Raw genomic sequence first — 25,276 nt, 5'->3', positions numbered from 1 at the left:
AACAAGGTATATTCTTCCATCCCATTATATCTTTTTCGATTTCCCTTAACAATGGTTTATAGTTTTCATTATATAAGTCCTTTACATTCTTTGTTATGTTTATTCCTAAGTATTTTATTTTTTTTGTTGCAATCGTGAAGGGGATTATTCTTTTGAGTTTGTTCTCAAATGTTTCATTGTTGGCATATAGAAAGGCTATTGACTTCTGTATATTAATTTTGTATCCTGCAACCTTACTGTATTGGCTTATTGTTTCTAGTAGTCTTTTTTTGGATTCTTTGGCATTTTCGATGTATAGGATCATGTGGATGAGCTGATTAATATGCTAATAATATCATTTCCATAAATGATATTTTTATATGAATCAATGTTTAGAGCAGTCTGTCTGATTTTATTAATTCTCTACAGTTACAGAGCAGTTGGGGTTCACATTAAAGGACCATTATTATTCTTACCTTCGGAGATTTTTCAAGTGAATAGAGTAGGCAAAATAGGCTAATACTGTCAACTAAAAAAAGTCAGAAAGATCTAAGAGAATAGAAAAATGTTTGTCAGCCTTTCTTCTTGAGATGTAAAGGGATGTCAATTGACCCAGAACATTCTCCTGAACCAAGTATTTATTTTCTCTTAAGACTGTGCATCAAGAATACCCTTGGGGAGAATGCAACCCTAACATCAAGCTGCAGAATTTCGGTAGCTACAGCACTTCTGGTTGCTTGAAGGAATGCAAAGCCCAGCACATAGAGAAGCAGTGTGGGTGTTTACCTTTCCTGCTTCCTGGTAAGTAAAGAAGGGCAGTTTTTCCAGTATTTGACTTTATTTACTGAATCTGAAACCTGAGAATTCAACATATCATAACATTGCTTTCTATTCTTATCAAATGCTATGTAGGAAACTCGTGCACTTGACAAATACAACCTCAACTGACAGATTTTAATTCAAGGAATCATAGCAGAGATTGCGGAAAAGAATAAAAAGTGTTATCAGAATATAAAATTGGGTGCTCTCATATATCTAAAACAGCTCATGACAGTTTTCTCTATTTGAAAGAAAAATTAGATCATCTGTATAAATCTTACCCTAAATATTTCACTATGGGGAAACTCTTTACTTTGTGGCTGGAAAAGAAACACGATGCATTTGCACACAATTTCCAACATTTGCAGAGCCATGGATACTTGAGGCAAACATGGAATGAAGCAGGAGAGCAGGGTAGATGAGAGCCGGACTCTGACCCAGGATGCTCATCTTAGCTTCACTACTTCTCATCTGTGTGACCTTGGACTTAACTTTTCTGTATTCCCTGTACAATGGAGAGATTAATAGTGCCCTAGTTTGTAGAGTTGTGATAAGGATAAAACAGTATGTAACTGGTTTAAAAACTGCCTGGCACAGAATATACTCTGTGTAAGTGTTGTTTATTTTTCTTTAACTGTCCTTCATCCCCTTTCTCCAGCATATTTATAAAACAGAGAAGAGTTTATTAAAGGCAAAGCCACTGTGGCTCTATAAATTTATCACTATGGCCCACCACACACACACACACACACACACACACAAACTAGAAGGTGAAGAGAATGCATCATCATTCCCCTCAACTGCTTGGGTAAGTTACATTCTGAACCTTAATTTCTTCATCAGTAAAATGATGATTCCTCATCATACAATTAGAGTTGAAACAAATGAGATGATACATGTGAAAGCAATTTTAAATTTCAAAATGACCAACTTTTTAAAATTATTATTCACTTAAATAATTTTAGAATAATACACACAGATGGAAAGAAACAAAAACATTTTTTTTCTTCCCAGTATGTATTTTCAGAATATCAGCATGTTTTTATACTTTTATGCAAAAGAATAAATGTACAGATAGAATGATTGGTGGGTAGATGAATGGATGGATGGATGGATGGAAGAAAAAAAAGTGTTTGGCATTATGTCATTTATTTCATAAAATGTAAAGTCTCTTAATACTTATTATTTTTAAGGAAATGGGATAGATTGTGACCTTCAAAAGTTTTACAACTGTGTTTCTCCTACACTTGGTAAGTGGCTTAATAAATATTCTTTTACTTTCATGATTCATATGCTGTTCATAGTTACAAAAGATATTACTTAGACTATGCATAGTCCATAAGTGAAACAAAAGAGAGACTATAAAAGAGGATTTTTAAGGGCTAGATAACTCAGTTGGTTAGAGTGTTGTCCTGAAACGCAAAGATTGCAGGACAATCCCCTGCCAGGACACATATAAGAATATGTCTCCTTTTATCTCCCTTCCTCTCTTTAAAATCAATGAATAAACTTCTAAAAGTTAAGAACATTGGTAGCTACAACAGTTTTAATTAAACAAAACAAAAAACCTTCTGATTTCAAGATACAACTGAATTAAAGATGCAGTGATGTAGTAAGAGAGTTCTGATTTTTATTTCTAAATATGCATTTTTTAAAATTTTTTATAATCAAAATAACTTTGTTTCTTCTCATTACATAAATAAAGCATGCTTGTTGAGACTAATTTAAACATTACAGAAAAAAATTTTCTCAAAATTAGTAGAAGTTGCACCACTCTGAAAATTATTGTGACTATTCAGGTGACTTCTTTCATTTATTAATTTTATTATATATTAATTCTATGTAAATGTATATGTAAAATTTTTATATAAATGTAATCACAGCCATACATGCAATATTTATTAAGGATAAATTCTCATTAAACAGCAAAATTTTTTGCTTACATATTTTTTATCTTAACCCTCAACCAATATTAACCTTCTAGTATTCTCCATCATAATTCTCCACATACCCCATGTATAAGATGTTCCCATGTACAAGACAAGCCTTTATTTGAAGGTGCAAAATTTGGAAAAAAAATGTATTACATAAAGTTATTGAACTCAAGTTTTACTCATTATAATAGTCAGACAACTCCTCATCACAGACAAAGCTCCCATTCATTAGCCTGTCCTCATCTGTGTCTGATGATAAATCACTGTCTTCATATATTGCCTTGTCCTCAGTTCCATCTATGGCATTTGAAAGGTCACAACCACTATATAAGCCACATCCAGGTTTTAGACCCCAAATTTTCAAAAAGGGATGTGTCTTATACATGAGAAAATATGGTATATAGCTTCATATATATGTCACTATGTTATAGGTCATTTTATTAAAATGAAATCACATAATGTTCTTTTCTATGAAACTTGCTTTTCTAACCCATTGTGGAAATATATCCGAACAACAAGAATAGATTTAATATGTTCTTTTTAATGGTTGTAAAATATTTCATGGTATAGATATGATTAGAAGGAATCTTATATATATTTCTATTTTCTTTTTCTTTTTTTTTAAGTGAGAGGCAGGGAGGCAGACAGACAGACTCCCCCATGCCCCATCTGGGATCCACAGAGCAAGCCCTCTATGGGGCAATGCTCTGACCATCTGTGGCCATTGCTATATTGTTCAGCAACTGAGTTATTTTATTTAATACCTTAAAAGCTCAATATGTTGAAGTTTAATGGAGTTGAATTTATGTTGCCTATTTTCTTGTGATTTCTTGAAGGGGAAATCTGGGGCAACAAATAATGCATGGAGTTCTGTGGAATAATAAGTTGGGGGGCCGTTGTGGGATAATAAGACCATGAGAGAGAAAGAGAGAATGTGTGTTGATTACCTATATATTTGTGAGTATAGAGGAGTGGAATGACTAGTAGTTTTAAAAGACAAGAGATGCACACCAAGTCATACCTTGAAGGAATATCAAAGTTATAGTTTGGAAAATGAGCCAAGAGTTGGTCATTAAAGGGGGCTTGGTGAACAAATCATTCATAAGAAAAAAAAGTTTCAATAACAAAACCACAGGAAAAAGAACAACCAGAACATCTAACAAGAGCAAGGAGCAGTGAGATTGGGAACTGGCAGGTCATCCAAAAGAAAGCTGAAGACAAATACCACTTCCTGTAGGGTTGTTTTTTTCAGTGCACATTTGCATAAATAGAACAGTTGCTCTACAAGGGCCAAGAGAAAAGAGAGAATAGAAAACCTCAGTGGCTAAATTAGAAGTCACCAAGTCCACAGAACTAAGAAACTCAACACCTGGCAGCATATTTCACACCATAAAACGTTCAGGACAAGCCCAATAATAATTTTAGTTTTAACTTGAGTTACTGCTTTTTCAAGATTAAGTTGAAAAGTTCCTCTAAAAATGACACAAGGTCACACCAACAACTTTCTATTTTTCCCCCATCCAAATGCCTGATATCTTACGAAAATATGCCAAGAGACTGTCTGAAAAGAATTTTGGTTTTTTTTCTAACAGACATCTAAATCTAGTGACTCAGTTGAGTCAATGATAACAACGCCTATGTTTTACATTTTGTCTCCTTTGCTGTATTTATTATACAATAAAAAAAATAGAAATACTTTTTGTTAAGAAAGTAGTGATATAATTTTTAACCAAGTTTTTAGCATTAAATGTAAAATGATAGAATTTTTTAAAGCTCTATCCTCCGCACTGTGAAATAGTCCTCCTCTCTGAATGCCCTGACCTGATTCTCATTTCAGACCACATCGAAGTTAAGGGATTATGTACAATGGGAACACATAACTCTAGCTGCCCTGTTCCTTGTGAGGAAACAGAATATCCTGCTACTATTTCTTATTCTACTTTTCCCAGTCAAAAAGCTTTAAAACATCTTTCCAAGAAGTTGAATCAAAGCCAAAAATACATCAGGTAATCTTTCCTAGTCCTGTAAGTTATTTGTTATTAACATGAGCATTTTCTTTGGCTAGCCTAATAATTAAATTGACAAAAGACAGATGAAAAGGAGAAAAAAATTAATTTTGTACATTTGGGAGCTCACAAAATGTGAAATTGTTCAAAGAACTGACCAAGGCAGTCAGCATTTAGATGTTTTAGACAGAGAAACAATATATTTATGAAAATTAAAAAGATAAGGGGATTTGAGCTTGGAGTGAGGAGTAATAGTGAAGAAATAGCAAGGTTTGTTTAAATAAATCATCTCCTTGCCCTAAATTCCCTATTCTTGATAAGGATGCTTTTTACCCTCCTGGTGCAGGGAGGGCATCTTGCATAAGGGAGATTTGTTTTTGCTTTTAGGGGAACAATGGTCAGAATGTCCTCTTGCACTGGCTCTTTGTTAAGAAACTTTAACTCAAAAAAACAATATGCCAAAACAGCATATTTTGGAGGGTGTATTCTATTCCCCTTTATTATGAGTTGATCTATAATTAATCTTATCACATAACTGACATGAGGGGAATTTACATGGTTATGAATATTGGAGGCAATTACCATGAAGACTGAACCAGGTAGCTGAACAAATGCAGCTGAACTTAGACATTCAAATCCTAGATAGAGTCGGCAGTTAGCAGTCATACATAAAATTAAGAAACTGGTTTGTGAAGAGGTACCAGAAATCAAAGAGTAATGACAAAAAACAGAAATGCAGCTTGCCAGGTGAGCATATGTGGAAACTTGGCAGCAATAAGAAAGAAAAGGAAGGAAGGAAGGAAGGAAGGAAGGAAGGAAGGAAGGAAGGAAGGAAGGAAGGAAGGAAGGAAGGAAGGAAGGAAGGAAAGAAGGAAAGAAAGAAGGAAAGAATGAAGGAAAGAAAGAAGGAAAGAAAGAAGGAAAGAAAGAAGGAAAGAAAGAAGGAAAAAAAGAAAGAAAGATCTCTAACTAAATCATGAACCCTGCTGTGTTTATGCCTGTGGTACAAACCAATCCCAGACTTTGACCAATCCGGGGCCTCTTGTGGGAGTTGATGAACCCCACTGAGAAGATGTTAAAAATCACTTGGCTTTAGTGAAGCAGACAGTGTAGAAATGAATATAAACATAAATTATGGGTGAAGTTAAGCCAATTTTATTAAACAAATCAACTTTATAAATTGTTCTGTTTTAGCAAGTTTTCAAGTAAATATTGTATCAAATCATTTTCTTGGTTTAAAACCTTAACACAGCACTCATATTCCAGCACCTGGTAGCATTTCTTTAGTGTTTTATAAATACAAAATCACCAGACTTTTCTTTCATCTTCTCACCCTCATTAATCATGCATCTTCTGACACAAATATTTTTTGGACTTAAATTCTGAATAATTTTATAATCATCATGAGGCATAAATTCAATGAGATCCAAATTACTGGGCAACACATCTACCTAAGAGATACTGAGTAAATATCACAATATTTTGGTAGGGGATGAATTTATCTTCTCTCAAAAACACAGATAAATAACATTTGGAAATGGTTATGAGTCTTGTGCTTGGGAAATTAAACATCATTATCAGTGCATATGCAAATTAGGAGCACAACGGAGGGCAAAAAGGCTGCAATATTACTAAAATTGTTAGACCTCCAAGACAACTTTATTATTTCCTTCAATTTGAAAATTGTTTTATTATTTGTAAATATTAAAATATCCCCTGATTATCGATTTAAACACAGTACATTATCCTGTTACCCAGGGCTGAACCAATGGAAATTAAGTAAACATATTAATGACAGATTTTGAATTAAGTATATTTGGAAACATTGATTTCTAAAACTGTAAACAATAAGGAGAGTAAATTATAGTTAACTTTCTTAGATATATTAAAGAATACCACATAATTCCTGGAAACAATGCTAATAGAATTCGTTCTTAATGACAATTATTACTGCCAACTCAAAGTCACCAGGTGGTTGGTTTCCGCCTTATCTTACAAGACAGACAGGTTAATATTTATCCATTCATAAATTGGTTTCATTTTTAATTTGTCCCTTATTTGTCTATAAAATGAGCACCTATTGTGTGTCAAGATTCAAGGGTTTTCTAGGCATTAGGGATACTCTTGCATACAAAGGACAAAACCCCTTTATTACTGCATTTGTTTCCATTGGGTGGACAATAAAAACATATACAGTCAGCTTAGATGATAAGTGCTGTGGAGGGAAAGGAAGCAGAAAAAGGGGCTAGGAAAGCCAGAGGCAGGGAGGCTTGTTCTCAGGGTTGAGGGTTGTGGTCAATTAAGATCCTCTTGGGAAAGTGACAATTGAGCAAAGACCTGAAGCGGTGCTTCTCAAACTCTTTGGTCTCAAGTCCCTTTGCACTCTTAAAAATTACTGGCTTTGGCTTTCATTGTGGTTATGAGGTAGAACATGGATGAGAGATCCCAAATGTAGGCAAGAGTCTACACAGTTTAATCTTCCCGGGTGCTGATGAAGGGAGTACATAGGCTTTCTTACCAGCTTATCTCTTATGGGACGAGAAGAGGAAATGGTGGCATTTGAAAGCTGTCAGCAGAGAAATATTAAAACATATCAATAAATTTTTATACACAATTATATTAATATCCATCGATCTTGTATTTTGACTGGCTCTTTTACTCATGTATGATTTTGAACATCATGTATTAGTCGTCAGGAAAATTCTTCGAGTTATGGAGATCTTCCAAATATTGATTTATTTTATTATATAATACACATTTCATTTTAATATTATTACTTATCAGAAAAATCTTTCAAAACTGGAGAGTTGTCAAGCTCATTACAGCAGACACAAAGTTTTCAAAATTCTAACTTTAATATAAAAGCTAGGCTTAAAATTTATTACTGACTGGTTATTATTATTGACATATTAGTTATTTTCCTGGAAGGGACAGGCTCATTTTCTTTCTTTTTGTGACAATGCCTGCCCAGTGTTGAAATACCAATTGAACATCCAAGTAGAAATACCAAGAGGCAATTGGATATATTATTCCAGTTCAAGATAGAAGTCTTGACCGGAGATTGAGAGCATAAGGGTATCTAAGACTATATAAAGTGTTCTCATTTAAAAATAGCATTTAGTTACTCTGGTCATGAATTTAAAAAAAAACAAACCTTTTATTTTTATTTATTTTTCTTTCAATTACAGTCTACATTCAATATAGTTCTGTATTAATTTCATGTGTACAGCATAATGGTTAGAAAATAATATACTTTATAAATATATTTTCACCCTTATATTTTCAGTATCCACTTGGCATAGTTATTACAGTATTATTGACTATATTTTTTATGCTGTACTTTATATCCTCAAACTATTTTGTAACTACCAGTTTGTAGTTCTTAATCCCTTCACTTTTTCACCCAGTCTCCAACCCTCTGTCCCTCTGGCAGCCATCAGTCTGTTCTCTGTATCTATGAGTCTGTTTCTGTTTCATTTGTTTGTTTATATTGTTTTTTAGAGTCCATATATAAGTGTGATCATATGGTATCTGCCCTTGTCTGAGTGACTTATTTCACTTACCATGATAACTTCCAGGCTCATCCATGACACTAAATTTAAAAACAAACAAACAAACAAAAAAAACAGATTATTTGTCCTAACTTATTAATGACATAATGACATAAAATAAATGACTACCATTTGTTGCCACCAATTATATGCCAATTCTTTAATACATTATTTAATTTCTCTTCACCATAACTTTAAAATCCTAACTCTAAAATCTTTTTTTGCTTTTCTTTAATTTATTGTGTTTACATAGATTCTAGTGTCACCCCAAATGCATCCGCCCCTCCCTGTATTCCCTTCAACATCTCCCTTGCCCCCCTCCCAACTGCTCCCTCCCCCCTTCCCTTCAGGTTTAATTCCATTCCTCAGTTCACATTGTTCCTTGGATTCCTCAAATGAGTGAGGTCATATGATATTTTTCTTTCTCTGCCTGGCTTATTTCACTCAGCATAATAGTTTCCAAGTCCATCCATGTTGTTGAAAAAGGTAATATTTCCTTCTTTTTCATGGCCCCATAGTATTCCATTGTATATATGTACCACTACTTTTTAATCCACTCATCCACTGACGGACACTTGGGCTGTTTCCAGATCTTTGCTATTGTGAACAATGCTGCCATAAACATGGGGGTGCATTTCTTCTTTTGAATCAGTGATATGGTGTTCTTGGGATATATTCCTAAAAGTCGGATGGCTGGGTGAAAAGGCAGTTCGACTTTTAATTTTTTGAGTAATCTCCATACTGTTTTCCACAGTGGCTGCACCAGTCTGCATTCCCACCAGCAGTGCAGGAGGGTTCCCCTTTCTCCACATCCTTGCCAGCACTTATTCTGTGTTGTTTTGTTAATGAGCACCACTCTGACTGGTGTGAGGTGGTATCAACCCTAAAATCTCGACTAGAGATGAAGAAACCAAGACTCAACCCCCCCCCACAAAAAAACATGTTGTTTCTCCAGGCTCACATAAGTATAAGTTTGAAATCAAGATTTAAATTAAAATTAGACACATGCTTGAATGTTGGTAAATACTCGAATCTGCTCAGTAGATATTTACATTTAATGTCTTTTTTCAGTTTCTTGGGAATGAGGAATAAAAAAAATAGCAGATCTGGGGAAAAATTCTTTTCCCTAAATATCAGCATGACCAGAGTGGCATCCAAATGAAGGTTATTATGATTAGGTATAAATATAATGATTGTGTGTCTAATTTTACATTAAATAACATCTGAACCAAAATTGGATATTACTTTTGTCAAATGAGAATTAACTGTAGTGCTGACAATCTTGAGCTGGCTTAACTCTGTTTTTATCCCCAGAGAAAATCTTGTAAACATTGAAATAAACTATAGTGACCTAAACTATAAGATAACCCATCAGCAAAAAGCAGTGAGCATGTCTGAATTACTTGGTAAGTATTATTTAATTACTCCTCAATTTAAAAAAAAATTTCCACCAGTTATTTGTTCCCTTTTGTATTTAAAGTTTAGCTTATCAGTGGAGGAAAAGAATCAGTAGTGATTGTCCTTTACCTGCCATTGAATCTGACACTTTCCACTCCCTGGACACACCACCAGCAAACCTCCCCTGGACTTTCACTCACAGCATCTTATTTTCCCTTCAGACATCCCCACCCCCACCCCCCACCCCCGGCAGCAAGTGACCATTGTACAGTGCTCTGCAATCCAACATGAGGGTAGAATGTCAGGCATCTCAGACCTCCACACAGAACTCTACCCAGAGTGAATTGAAAAGAAGATTCCTGAGCAAGCAAAATTTCACATTAAGTGGTGACCACTGTCTGCTCACTCTTTGTCATCATACATTCCTTAAAAAACTGAATTACTGATTTCTGAGATCTCATTGCATATTGAAGGGAAGTCAGGGAAGAGACAGAGGAAGGTACGAGAGCAGGGACAATTAATAACCATCTGACACAGGCAGCTGAACCCCTGAATAGGGAGGAAATTCCTCAAAGCTCCTGGGCAAGCCTGTACTTCATGGTCATACTTTACAAAATTTGCATAATTCTTAGAATAGGCCAGGGCAATGAGGAACACATGAATGATATAATTTATTTTATAAGGCAATACAAGAGTAGTCAAATTTGTAGAGACAAAAAGTATTATAGAATGATGGTTGTCAATGAAAAAGTTCTGGAGGTGGGCGGTTATGATGGTTATACAACAATGTGAATGTACTTAGTACCATAGAACTGTACACTTAAAATGGTTAAAATAATAAAATTTATGTTATGTAGATTTTATCAAAATTAACAACACATGCATAAAAAGAAATGTGGATTGACAAAATTTCTTAAGATGATGGCAATGCTGTGTTAATATATTTTAGTTTAATGAAATATTACAAGTGCTTATAAAAAATAGTTTGGCCACTTGAAGTCACAAATTGCATGGAAATTTATGTTGATGGAAAGAATCATGGCCTAATAATGCTATCTGAATGTCCTATTTTTACTCTTCATTGAACACATGAAAATTAATTTGTAATTGTCAAGGATATTTTATGAATTTCAATTACTATCCTCCAAAGACTTTGAGTTTAATTCTGGATCCAGATTTTGTTTGCTTTTTCTCTCTCTTTTTTGAGATGATTTATTTGAATATTATTTCAAGATATTTTTCATTGCTACTACTTTATTCCAAACTTAAAATAAGACAACTCATCTTCCTATAATATCTTTTAAGATCAACTTATTAGCTTCAAACAAAATTTAAATTCTAGTGATGTTTAATTTCCTTTTTATGAAAAATATATGATTTGTTTAATTTATTGGTTTTATTACAGCAGATGTTGGCGGTCAACTGGGCCTATTTTGTGGGGCCAGTATGATTACAATCATAGAAATTATTGAATATATATTCACCAATCTCTACTGGATATGCATTCTGTTTTTGCTGAAGATAACTGAAATGTCCCCAGGGGCTCATCTACCCCAGAACCATCTGGGGAATAAACACAACATAGAAGAATGCTGATGTTCACTTCCTACAAAAACGTTTGCTTTTTTTCTTCATAATATTTTCAGATTTACTCATTGTTATGTAACTTTGTTATAGTTTTAGGGACTCCAAAAAAACCCACTGTAAATATCAATATCTTTACACATATTTTATTTCTGTCTGCTTGTATTTATGTATAGATATAGTACTCTATATGTAAGAGAAAAACCAGGCACTGTCTTGTTCTGTATACACCATTAAGTCCCCAGCACTTAGAATAGTAGAGATTGTGTAGTAAGCATCTTATCAAGTTTTTAAAAAGGAATGAATGTTTTTGTCATTTAAAAAGATATTCTTTATGGCTTAATATGTAAATTTGACCTGATAAATAAACTATGTGACAAGATTTTTTTTAATTCAGGAAATAATGTACAAACTTTGCAAATTATAAAATTTCAAAGATTTTTATTTTTACTAAAATTCAACATAATTTTATTTATTTATTTTCTTCAAGGAGTTCTACTGTATAACTGACATTTGGAAGCACAGGATTTATATTCTTTTCTACACAGATGAATACTTAAATAAGTCTATTTGAAAATAAAGTTAAATCTGTAATAATTGGGAGTACATGGTGTTTATTGTTTTCTCCAGCTACCTGTATGTAGGTAGTTATTAAGTCTAGAAAAGAAATTAAAGTATTGCAGGGGTCCTCCTCATTACCCCTCAGACCATCAACCTACTTTCAGACTCTAGGAATATTCAATCAATGGTGAATTGCCTTTTCAAACCTATTTAAGAAATAATCATGAAGTCATAGAATTCTAACCCTAAATTCATTCTGACAATTATTGCTGGGTCTCCTTTTCTCCCTCGGCACATGAGAACAATTCTTGAAAATCTTAAGATGTTGTTTTCAAGTTTAATTATAAACAAGTTTTAGTGGCATAGGAATGAGACCAGTTATTTGACAGTACTCAGTCGAATTAGGAATATTTATATCTCCAGACCCTGAAATCTCAATCATAGACAATACCCTACTCTGTGTCTTTATGCCTGGAATTTAACAACTCCTCTTTGGAATGCTATGATCTCTTCTCAACAATTAACTTCATAATAATATTGCCAGAATGAGTCCTTAAATATTTCTTTAATCATGAAATTGTCTTATGCCAAATCATATTACAGTTTTTAATTATTATCACCCTTTGTAACCTAATCATATATATTCAGCATCATTTTTAAACTTTTTTTCCAACATGTTTATCCCTGGTAGTTTTTTCTTTGTCTCACAAATTTTTTTTATAATGTTTTATTCCTAGGTCACTGTCATCATCATCTTCTCATTTATAGTAATATCCTATTCTTTCATATAAATTCCTAAATTATTCCCATTTTTTAAGTTTATGCTTCCTTTATTTAATTTCCCTCAGCTTCTTCAGTCTCTATTTAGTTTTTTGTCTAAATATAGAAAAGCATTTAATTAGTACAGCATTTTATTCTTAAAATTACTTAAACATTGTAATAAATAAGTAGTTAAATAAGAAAATTGAACATCATATATAGAAATTAACATAGAAAAATTAAATATATGTAATTGATACTTTTTCTTTTGCTTGCTAAATATAATAAAAAATAAGAAAATGTGAGAAAATAATAAAATAAAGCTATATATCTACCATTCATATTTACCAGTTATATTTTGCCATATTTCTCTCAGATTTTATGTATTTCAAATCATGCTACTTATTGGTACGAAACTTACTTTTTCATTTCATATGTTTACTGTGTATTCACACTAACACATGAAGATATAGTTTATTTGATTGCACCACAAAGTACAGAACATATCATGATTTATTTATTCATTTTTCCCCAGCTAATGCATATTTACATACCTTTAATAATTTATCTACAGCAAAGATATTGCAATGAGACTCTGTGCACATTTCCTTTTGGTTATGTCCCTAGAAGTAAAATTGTTGGAATGTTTTGAAATAAGTATTTTTGCCTTAATTATATATCGCCAAATTGCTCTCTGAGATAATGGTAGCCATTTATACAGCCAACAGTAGCATATGAAGATTCACATTGCCCCATTATATAAATATTATATTCCCCATTAGATTATAATGTGAGACTTTCAAGAGTTTGGTATTTTTGTTACCAATCTGATGTATATTCATAGATATCTTATTTTTGCTATAGGAATTCAGTGGCGACCCTGGCCTGTTAGCTCAGTCGGTTAGTGTCATCCCAAAACACTAAAATTGCTGGTTCAATCCCAGGTCATGGCATGTATAAAGTGACCAAGGAACGCACAACCAAGTGGAACAACAAAGGAATGCTTCTCTTTCTCTCTCTCTCCTCTTTCCCCTCTCTGTTTCTCTATAATCCATTAATTCTGTTTCTCTATAATCCATTAATTAAAAAAAAAAAGAATTCAGTAGCTATTAAGGGGTAGAATGGAAGTTAAGATACTCCAGATAACAAGAAATTATGAAAAAGTAAAAAGAAGCTACAGTAAAATTACGACTAGTTATCTGTGTGGCTTTGATTGGACTCAGAAAACACTAAAGCTGCTAGGGAGACTGTGATGCCAAAAGTCAATTGGGTGGCCCAGGAAAACTGCTTAGCCTCTACCCCTTGGACATGACAGTTTGGATTTCACGACTCAAAGGAATGCTAAATAATTTTAGGTTTTAGCCAACTTTTGAGGTTATTTTGTCATGGTGTAAGAAGAGTTATTAAAATGAATGTGATACTTAACTGGAGGAAAAAGTGTTCTCGGTGAAAATTTACTCCAGATAATTGTTGGTCAGTGTACTGAGTTCTGTGAGTAGTCATCTTCCAGGATATATTACAATTTTTCTTGTGATGAAGAAATAAGAATGAGAAACTATGTTCATAAAAAAAAGCAGTTATTTAAAATCATTCCAAAAAATGAATCAATTCATTTAGTCAGTAAGAAATTAAGGGTTGCCTTCGGAAAAGATACCTAGTGTATCTTTTTAAAAAGAGGGACTGTTTCACCCTTTGGGTTACTTACTTTACTGAGTCATCTCATTATTAAAATTCTGAAAACCTACTGGAGTTTCACTCTTCATCTGAAGGCACGATGTCAACATGTGAGTAATTACTTTTAGATTTAAGGTGACAGAAAGCTTTCTTCTAAAACTTAGCAAGAACAGAAATGACCCCATTAGAATGCCTGTATCTGAAATCAAAATAGTTTAAGAACAGCAGAAACACAAGTTCGATGAGAAGGGATTTAAATCTCCAAGTCCAATGAGAATCAATTGAGACAGATTTTCCAGAGTTAGGGGTTACGAGCAAATAAGAAAGATGGAGCGCTGTAAAAGTTGTTCTGCACTTTTTCGACAGTGCTACCAGTTATTATCCTCACAATGGTATCTGGCAACTTTTATTCAAATTTATTATTTCACCAGGTATTACACATCTGCATTAATTAAAATCTGTAGAAAGAAGATTGTAAGTAAACAAAGGATTAACTCAGGTGATTCAAATGTCTACCTTAAATGACATTTTAAATTTTCATATGATAACAAAGTGTAGTATTCCATTCAATTAAATGTTACCTCCATCAATGACCATTCAAACATCCTGAATATATTTGTATATTTTTCTAATGCATTGCCAAAATTTCTGTCCCATTAAGAGCAAATCAAAATCACCTTTAGATTAGTCTCATCCTCTGGAACCCAAAGGGAGCCTTTTTACAACAAAATGCACTGTTTTGAGAGACAGAGAAGAAAGCATGATGGGTATTTTTAAATATCTGTCTACTACACTGGTTCAAGGAATAATTATGAACTGTATTAGATTCCCTGGGACATACTTTATTTTTCTTCTCATAGCTCAATGAAAGTACACAGTACTAGAAGGCCTGGTTGCTCCCAATACACTACAATTTCGATTTCTTTTTATTTTTTAAATTGATTTTAGAGACAGAGAGGAAGAGAAAGAGAGAGGAATAGAAAAGAGAGAGAGAGAGAAACATTGATTTGTTTTTCCACTTTATGCATTCATTGGTTGATTCTTGTATGTGCCCTGACTGGAGATCCAGCAACCTTGGCATATTGAGAGGATGTTCAACTGAGCTACAAACAGGGGCCACTTTTGGTTTCTGAAACCTGTCACTTGAACCCTTCATAGATCCCAACATTGTCAGTGCCCTCCTGGGCTGTTCTTCCTTCAAATATTTGCACAATTTCCTCATACCATTCAAGTACTATTTGTTAACACTCCTCTTTTTGAGTCCAACCTCAACTTTATTTTCAAACAGCAAACAGCTGCACCCCCATTTCTACACTCATGATTCCCTTATTCTCTTATCTTTTTCCTACAGAATTCATCATCCTCTGTCATTTAATTTACTTTGATATTAAATTTATGGTGTATTTTCTTGTCTCTCCTACTAAAATGTGGGCTCCCAAGGGAACAGAAAGTGCTGACTTTTCATTGATTGAACCAGTGCTCTTAGATCAGAGCCTGGCACACCGTGGGAGATCAATATGTACTGCATGAGCAGACAGATCTCACTTCATGTTAGCGGGGGTTGCATTCGCTAGGTAGGTAACTGACACACCAGAAAAATGGGCTGGATCTCATTACTCAGTCCCCCTAGCTTCTAACAGAGTGCTGATGCCTGGCTATGCTACTCTGGTTGAGAAAATCATTCCACAAGATGAAATTTTATGCAGAGAGTATTTATCCACTATATAAAGAGTTTTAAAGACATGGGAAAATGCTTACATGCACTATTGAGTGAAAAGAGGAGCATACAAAAGTGTGCAATATTTTATACAAAAATTAAAATGGAAAAATATAGAAATACACGTGTAATCTTTTTCCCTGAACATCTTTTGAGAAAGGAAATTTTTCATTATACTAAGTAGAGCATAACACAATACTCAAACTGTATTTTATAGTGAAGGCACTCATCTAGCTAAAAGTATGGAACCTGTTATTTAATTTGACTTCACTTTAGATCATTAGTCAGACTCTGCAGATTCTTCTCCTCCCTCCCCAAGTAGACAATCCATTCATGTGTATATTTATTGACATCATTCTATAAAAAAGAGTAGTTCCTTCTACCCCATTTATTTAATTTTTTCCATTTTTAAAAAATTTATATCAATGTAAATTCAGGGAGTATTTTTATACTTGAAACCTGATAAAACACCAGAAGGGTGAATAAAAATTACATTTCAGTGTCACAAAAATACCGTTTTCAGTTATTTGACAGCATAAATAACTTATCCCAGGGAAATAATGCTACTTTTCTGTTATAAAAGTAATATTATTCAGCATTAGTGATGTTAAAATGTTGAGTTTTTATTTTGTTTTTATCTAGTTTAGTGCTTTAATTTAAAAAGCAAAACTTTAAAATTTTTTAATAATTACCATAATCTATATAAATAGAAATGTAAATGTTCATTTGTTCAAAATCTTAAATCTCCGAAAGGCCTTCACCAATTGCTTTGAAATTTTGACACAACGTTGCATTCAAATATGCACGTGGTTTTATATATGCACATTTTTAGATACCTACTATTATATAGATGTCACACCTGTGACAGGTAAAAACATGCTTTTTTTGAAAAACAGCGCCATCTGTTGGACATAACAGCAACACACGCTATACTAAATATTTTACAATTATATGTTGTGTGTTCTAGAGTCAGCAAACCAGACAATCTCTCTGTCTGCACAGACAATGGAACAGCAAGAAATATTGTATACCCACAAGCATTGGGAAATTAAACATATTAGAAACGTGTGCTTTCTCTTTTCTCTCTTTTCCATTTAACCAGACTGAGCCACAGCAACGCATGGCTGGGTACAGCTAGTTATAGTTATAAAGATTGTAATTTAAAAATCTATTTATATTTATTCAATAAAATGCAAATAAATATATACAATCCCAGATAGATAATGTGTAATGCCTAAACTACTGAGCAAGAACCCGGAGGATAGTATTCCTACCTTGTCATTTCCAGGGGTGGTTGCTTCGGCAAACATTTACAACAATCACCAAAGGAAGATAAAAAATAAATTGACAAACTTAGGTCATCACATTTTAAAATTTTGATGAAGAGGGTGGATAATGAAAATATACATTTTAGTTTTAAATTTGTGTGTGTGTGTGTGTGTGTGTGTGTATGTGACAGAGACAGAGAGAGGGACAGATGGGGATAGACAGGCAGGAAGGAAGAGAGTTAAGAAGCATCAATTCTTATTCTTTGTTGCGGACTTAAGTTGTTCATTGATTGCTTTCTCATATGTGCCTTGACTGGGGGGCTACAGCAGACCGAGTAACCCCTTGCTCAAACCAGTAACCTTGAGCTCAAGCTCGTGAGCTTTGCTCAAACCAGATGAGCTTGTGCTCAAGCTGAAGACCTCGGGGTTTCGAACCTGAGTCCTTCCCGTCCCAGTCCAATGCTTTATCTACTGCGTCACTGCCTAGTCAGGCTACATTTTAGTTTTAGAATGAAGGTCAGCATGATTTTGTTTTCTTTCAGACAAAAAGGAAAGGTTGAATGCCACACAATATTTTTACATACAAAGCATGAATTAGAGTGCTAAGTATTGTAGTTAGCACACAGTCTATTGGGATCTCATGTTCTTTAAAGGTAGTGGAGTGTTTGTCTTTTTGTCCCTTGTTTCCTATGTTAAATACAGATTTATGATATAATACAAATTTTACCTAATTTAAAATACCTTTCAAACAAAGAGGAAAAATATAACAACAAAAGTGAGGAAACCTTTGAATCAACATCAGCACAGATGGTCGAGTTCGCTAGGGTTTTGTGTTTACTTCTGTGAGGTCTTTTATAGGGTGTCTCAGGTGAATTCTACTACTGAGAGCTAGCACCTGGAAACCCATGCGTGAGAGACTTGCCTGGAGATGAAGACATTTTGGCATCTATTTTTAAACTTTCTTGCAATAAATATATGAAAAAACAGAATAATATAATGGAATTCAACAACAACTAATCAAATAGGATTCTAATTTTAGCCCTTTTTAAGAAAAAATAAAAAGTAAAGGTAATTCTAGTTTTTGAGTTTCCTTAAGTTTTCTTTTTTATTTTATTTAGAAAATTAAACTTAACAGGGGACATTGATGTTAAAATTCATATTTCTGAATCTAAATGCGATTCAGGTTTCTTAAGGTACATACAACTACCATTTTAAATCTGGTTAATAACATCTTTAAAAATCTCTAAAATACATACACCCATTTATACACACACACACACACACTCACACACACTCGTCATGACAGTAGAGGGTAGTTGAAGTGGGTTTAAATGAATAAAATCAGTAAATAAAATCATTATGTTCCCAAAAAAAGCACTATAATGCAATAGTCAAATTGACTACATATATTGAAACTATGTAAAAATATATTCACTGTATAAATATTTTGCTAATTAAATTCTCTTTTGATGGTACCTATGATGCTGGTGGCCGAGGCCAGGCAGGTCCACATTGGATTCAGGCAGACAATAGAGAAACTGCAGAAACGGAAAGTGTCGGGCCATACCCATTTATTGTAGGCTCTCAAAGGCAGGTGAACAAATAAACAACAAAAGTGAAAGAGCAAAGCCCTGGCCGGTTGGCTCAGCGGTAGAGCGTCGGCCTGGCATGCGGGGGACCCAGGTTCGATTCCCGGCCAGGGCACATAGGAGAAGTGCCCATTTGCTTCTCCACCCCCACCCCCTCCTTCCTCTCTGTCTCTCTCTTCCCCTCCCGCAGCCAAGGCTCCATTGGAGCAGGGATGGCCCGGGCGCTGGGGATGGCTCCTTGGCCTCTGCCCCAGGCGCTAGAGTGGCTCTGGTCGCAGCAGAGCGACCCCCCGGAGGGGCAGAGCATCGCCCCCTGGTGGGCAGAGCCTCGCCCCTGGTGGGCATGCCAGGTGGATCCCGGTGGGGCGCATGCGGGAGTCTGTCTGACTGTCTCTCCCCGTTTCCAGCTTCAGAAAAATACAAAAAAAAAAAAAAAAAAAGTGAAAGAGCAAATAAACAAAGAAAAATCTTCTATTTGCAGTAAGGGCAAGGGAGCAAGGAAAACCACACCTCATGGTGGTGGGAGAGCGATCTGGGAGAATCACAGCCCATACCCTTATATAGGCTACACATAGGTGCCTCTACCAGGTGCTCGTGCACTAATCAAGTAAAGTGCTTGCAGCTGGTAAACCCGTGAGCAAGCCTAACACAGCTGCCCCACAGTACTATTTAGAAGAAGATATACCTATATCCTTGAATGCTGAGATCCGTTCAGATATATCAAAAATATTTTATCTGACAGTGAGAATAATTGCAAAGAATTAAAAAACTCTTCCATTAAATTAATGATACATTACCATTTGTTCAAGAGATCATTAATAAAAAAAAATAGGCCAAAGGAGATATAGGACACTGGGACTTTTTTTTTTTTTTTTTTTTTTTAGCAGTCCTTTGGCTGGGCTTAGACTTGCCAAGATTCAATATAGCCAAGGAATTGTAGAGACTTGAGAACCATAATAATACATCTTAATTTTCAAAAAATATTTTGTGTAGCTATTTCCCTCTGGTACCATTCTTCAAACCTTCAATGGAACATTATTAAAACTACAATGTGGTGTTAGCCTTGGAGTTGTACAGGGGTCCTTGTAAGGAAGGAGAAGTCAGGCCCCCTTATCCCTTCTCCCTGAGGATGAAGAGGAAGAAAAGAATACAAGAGACAGAAACCTGGAGGAGTAACTGAGTCAGCCAGTTATAGATTAAATACAGTTCTCTGAAAGGTTGCCTGGAGCTGGTTGTAAAACAAAGCAAGAAGAACAGGACTTGTACATAGCGGAGACCAGTGGTCGGGAAACCCTTTTCCCCATCAAACTCCCCTCCTGAAGTCATAAAAATGACATACACCTCTAGGCAAAGGAATCATGAGCCCCTTGCATGAGCACATGCATTCTTTAAAAGGTATATAAGATGTAAGGCCTGATCTGTGTGGCGCAGTGGATAAAGCATGGACCTGGGAACACTGAGGTTGCCGGTTCAAAACCCTGCACTTGTCAGGTCAAGGCATATATGGGAGTTGATGCTTCCTGCTCCTCCCCCCTTTCTCTCTCTCTCTCTCTCTCTCTCTCTTTTTCTCCCTCCCTCCTCTCTAAAATGAATAAGTAAATAAAAAATTTTAAAAAAAGATGTAAGGAATCTAACTTTGGGGAGCATGTTTTTGGTTGCCTCTTTTGGAGTCATGCTGGCTAAATAAATCCTTTTTCCTTCATCAAGTTGTCTGGGCATTTTTGGTCCTCCTTTGATTCCTGTAATACTTGGGTTATGACAGGCTTGACATACAATGTTTCAAGTTTACGATGCTCACTCCCATAAAAACTTAAAAAAATTGGGAGAAGAATGTTTTGTCCTACACTGTTAGCATTGTACTTACAGACCACGTGGGCAAACTGGTTTGGTTGTGCACAGTGTTAGATTCAGGGAGTACTGACATGCTGGGGCTGCCAAGAGTGTACAAGGTCCCTGTGACGCTGAGAACAAAGAGTTCAGCAACATCCTGCATTGAGTCAGAGACCCTTATCAGAAGTTTATGTTTGAAATTCTCCACTGAGTAATACCCCCCTCCCCGTAACTGCGCACGACCTCCCTAGCCAATGACTAATAGCCACATCAGCTTCTGTATGATGCTTGCTCATCCTAGACAGCCACCCTATAAAAAGGAGCCATTTTAGAAGCTCGGAGCTGCAGTCCCTGTGCAGGTTTGGGGGGGCTGCAGTCCCTGCGCAGTTTGTTGGCTGCACAGGTTTGGTTGGCTGCAGTGCTCCAGTCTCTTCAGAGACTTGGGTTGCCTGCAGTCCCTGCGCAGGTTTGGGGGGCTGCAGTGTTCCCCTGTGTGGGTTACCTGCAGTCCCTGCGCAGGTTTGGGGGGGGGGCTGCAGCGCTCCCTTGCATGGGTTGCCTGCAGTCCCTGTGCAGGTCTGCAATAAAACTTATAAAATTCACTTTGGGTCTGCTGCAGTCTTTCTCGCTAGGATGTAACAGATGGAGGCCCCCAGTGAGATTGGCCATGTAAGACCCCTCCTCACGGAGTGGGCTGCAGCAGACATTGGTAGCTGGCCGGCCTCCGGCAGTTGCCGTTTGGAAACTGAATTTGGCTGATTTGAAACATTTAGAATCTTGAGACTGTTTGGTAAGGAAACTTCCTCTTTGAATATTTGGAAACAGAGCTCTGGTTAGAAAATGGTGTAGTGGAGCAGGCGGGACGCCACCTGATTTCTCCCCAGCTGGTCAGTCAGGGAACGCAGGACGCTGCCTTCTCCCTTCGGTTTTGGTTTAGAAGTTTTGTTTGTTTTGCGTGCATATTTGGTTTGTTTGTCTGCTACTGGAATGGCCAACTTAAGAGCAGACTGGCCAAACCAAGGATTGCTAGACCCATAGAAAACATAGAGAGTTTAGCATACTATCACCAGCACCCACCTGCAGGCAGGTGGCACGGTCAGTATGCAGCCCAGTATAGCAGCAGAGGTAGAGAAAGAAAAGGCAGCCAGGCTGCAGCTGGCTGCAGAAGAAGCCGCAGGCTCCCCTCACGGTTTCAGGCACTTGCCCCTCCCCATTGGGGCAAGAGCTCAAGGGCTGAGCCACTACTTAGTCAGGCAAAAGATAACAGTACAGTAAGCTAGAGGTTATCTGTTGTTGTATTCCCAATTTTGCTCTCCTAGTCAAGCCCCTCAGTGAGATCTGAGCATGGCTTTTAAGGTCTATAATGACCAAGGAAATAACAGAAAAGGCAAATAAGGCCCAAAAGAAGTCAGGAAATACCAACTTTTGGCTCCAGCGCCCTAAGGGGCTTCATAGCTTTCATCAAGGCCCTGCTCCAGAGTGGAAAGAAAGGTCATTGAACTGAAGCCTGCCAGGCTTCCCAGTCCCACTGGCTGACAAGTCTGTGCTGTGGAAAGAGGGACATGAGAAGGTAAGCTGCCCCCTTGCTCCATGGAGGGAGGGTTCAGTCTCTTCTAGCCCTGCTCCAGCTACCTGTGACCTGACCTTGCCCAGCGTGCTGGGAATTGCCACTGAAGGCCCAAGGACATCGTTCACGAGCCTAAGGTATTTCTTCCAAGTAGCAGATAAGCTAATAACACAAGGGCCATCTATTATGCCTTGCTTGAATATTTAAGTTTTATTATCCCTCAAAGATCTCTACTGTGGGTATTGACAGTCTGATTTTATTGCTTTATTTAATGTTTAGTGTCTCCTTTATTTCTCTTATCTCAATGCCCCATGCCTATTATAGGCTGGGACCTGCTGCTAATTCCAGCTAGAAGCAGTGGTCACTAGGACTTAAACTCTAACTGCAAAGTGTAGAAATGTAACACCCTTTCCCTAAGTACTTACAGGTTTTATAGGTTACTCAGCAAACTGTTCAAAGACTGTCCAAGAGGCACTTCTAGCAGTACACCACCCAAGGACTGACTCCCACGTAGACGGATCCAGACACCATGAACCTGACCACTCCCACTACTGCCAAGGTAGAAGGCATACTCACCTGGGTCTACCTCAGCCAGCTGAAGCTTGCAGTCCCAGCAGAAACACCTTTGTGGACAGCGAAGACTGACCTCGCCAACCCTTGTAAGCTGACCCTGAGAAGGACTGCATGCCCTGCTTCAGCCACAAACCAGAAGTTAACTGGTCCACACATGGAGACTTTGGGAAGGGAGGGAAACTAAGGTAAAGGAAAGCCAAGTAAGTCATCTTAAGGTTTGATGCATGCACTGCTATGAGTCATACAGAAAGGGGGTGTAAGTCCCATGGCTGAGAGAGAAGCTACAAGGTAAATGAAAGTTATGTATGTGCTCATAGCTACCACTATAGAATAATCTGTGAATATTGGTCATGTGTCCAATAGGCTGCTTATGAAAAGGACACCTCCAAAAGCAATCTTTAAAAGAGGATTATTTAGTACTAACTTAGTCTTTGCTGAAGGTTAAGGTTTTTAAAAATCAAGAGTTTTGACTAGAAAGGAATTGTATGGTTTTAATAATAGAAGGTATAAGGTGTAGAGGTACTTTTGAAAAGAAAAGGAAAAGCAAGTTGTTATGAAGGCCAGTTATTCCTGGATAAGAAAGTGCATAAAAGTTGAAAGTTTGTGTAAGTTGCAGAAGGTTTGTGTAAGTTGCAGAAGGTTTGTGTAAGTTATAAGAAGTTATTACAGAGAAGAAAAATGCAAGGCAGAAAGAAATTAGTCCATACAGCTTGTAGTACTAAGGGCACACTATCAGCGTGCCAGCACATACTAGGGAGGACCCCTGACCTAATTAGCTTATAGCTACAGCTAAAGTAGAAAATTCTCATGAGTCCCAGCCTTATACCATTCTCCCCACTGATGAAGAATCAAGGATTTGATTTATGCCCAAAAGAGATGGGGGAATGTTAGATTCAGGGAGTACTGACATGCTGGGGCTGCCAAGAGTGTACAAGGTCCCTGTGACGCTGAGAACAAAGAGTTCAGCAACATCCTGCATTGAGTCAGAGACTCTTATCAGAAGTTTATGTTCCACTGAGAAGAAATTCTCCACTGAGTAATACCCCCCTCCCCGTAACTGCGCACGACCTCCCTAGCCAATGGCTAATAGCCACATCAGCTTCTGTATGATGCTTGCTCATCCTAGACAGCCACCCTATAAAAAGGAGCCATTTTAGAAGCTCGGAGCTGCAGTCCCTGTGCAGGTTTGGGGGGGCTGCAGTCCCTGCGCAGTTTGTTGGCTGCGCAGGTTTGGTTGGCTGCAGTGCTCCAGTCTCTTCGGAGGCGTGGGTTGCCTGCAGTCCCTGCGCAGGTTTGGGAGGCTGCAGTGTTCCCCTGTGTGGGTTACCTGCAGTCCCTGCGCAGGTTTGGGGGGGGGGACTGCAGCGCTCCCTTGCATGGGTTGCCTGCAGTCCCTGTGCAGGTCTGCAATAAAACTTATAAAATTCACTTTGGGTTTGCTGTGGCCTATCTCGCTAGGATATAACAACAGTAGAAGAATAGGCAATAATGTAGCGTATGAGTGAGGAAGTTGGCATCCCCCAGTACTCTTACCTACATCATTTTGGACTGTTAAAAGTACAACTGTTCTGTTTGAGTTAGGCTAGGGTGTGTTTTGACTTATACCAAAATTTAGTTACAACACTGTCATAGGAACGAAAATGTCGTAACCCTAGGACCCCTGTATGTGTATGTGAAGGGAAGCCTTTTTTAGTAAATAGATCTATAGTTAGCACAAAGGACAAGCTGCTTAGTAGGAAGTACAGCAGATAGGAGAATGACAATTGATTATACCCAGGTACCATGGAAACACAGATCTAACTTAGGTTGGGAAATCAGGAACATTTTTTTTCTATATATCTGGGAGAACTTGTTAGAAGTCTTAGTAAAAAAATATTTATAAATAAATATTTATATATTTATTTAATAAATATATAAATAAAATGAAATCTATAAAATAAAATGAAAATGCAAGCTGATGGAGGCAGGGTGCAGAGGTTGAGGTTAACCACCCTTTACAGAGGTTTCCTCCCACATAGAGAGCTGGCATTTTTAGCTGATGCCTTAATGGAAAGATATAGTCAATGACATTTTTCCCTATGTCTATAGCCCATCGGCGATCACTCTTGGAATCAATCACTCTCACAGCCTGAATACTCTAGGACTCATGGTTTTCAGGCAGCACATAAGTCTTTTATCCTTAAAAAGGCCAATTAATATTATGACATTTCTCCTACTGCAATACCATATGATTTCTCTGTTCTCTCTTTATGATTGTTGCCTGATGACCCACATAAAGTTTTATCATGTTCCCCTTGATAGACTTGTTTTGGTCCTGTAAGGTGAATCATCGCAGCCATCACCATCGTGGTCATTCACATGCAGGTTCACATTGGATTCAGGCAGATAGTAAAGAAACAATGGAGTCAAAAAACAGTGGGCCATTCCTTTATTAAAGTCTCTAACCGGCCGATGAGGAACACACAGG

The 25,276-nt window shown here is 36.6% G+C and overlaps 1 protein-coding gene and 1 long non-coding RNA gene across 3 annotated transcripts in view; both read left to right on the top strand.

The window, feature by feature from the left end:
* Nucleotides 1-11,781, top strand: part of ASIC5 (acid sensing ion channel subunit family member 5) — an 85,183-nt gene extending 73,402 nt beyond the window's left edge. For both annotated transcript variants that reach the window (XM_066253437.1, XM_066253438.1), the window contains exons 8-12: nucleotides 633-780; nucleotides 1,992-2,048; nucleotides 4,570-4,738; nucleotides 9,604-9,695; nucleotides 11,093-11,781. In XM_066253437.1, the coding sequence (XP_066109534.1) occupies nucleotides 633-780; nucleotides 1,992-2,048; nucleotides 4,570-4,738; nucleotides 9,604-9,695; nucleotides 11,093-11,283 (657 nt within the window). In that variant the 3' untranslated portion in view covers nucleotides 11,284-11,781. The remainder of the gene's footprint in view (nucleotides 1-632; nucleotides 781-1,991; nucleotides 2,049-4,569; nucleotides 4,739-9,603; nucleotides 9,696-11,092) is intronic.
* Nucleotides 11,782-20,745: 8,964 nt separating this feature from the next.
* On the top strand, nucleotides 20,746-23,333 carry LOC136320244 (uncharacterized). The gene is made up of 2 exons (XR_010728282.1): nucleotides 20,746-21,459; nucleotides 22,105-23,333. It is a non-coding gene; the product is annotated as an uncharacterized lncRNA (long non-coding RNA).
* The last annotated feature ends 1,943 nt before the right edge of the window (nucleotides 23,334-25,276 follow it).

Source organism: Saccopteryx bilineata, chromosome 1 (genome assembly GCF_036850765.1).
Source record: "Saccopteryx bilineata isolate mSacBil1 chromosome 1, mSacBil1_pri_phased_curated, whole genome shotgun sequence".
Lineage (NCBI taxonomy): Eukaryota > Metazoa > Chordata > Mammalia > Chiroptera > Emballonuridae > Saccopteryx > Saccopteryx bilineata.
This window is presented reverse-complemented; position numbering and strand designations above follow the sequence as displayed.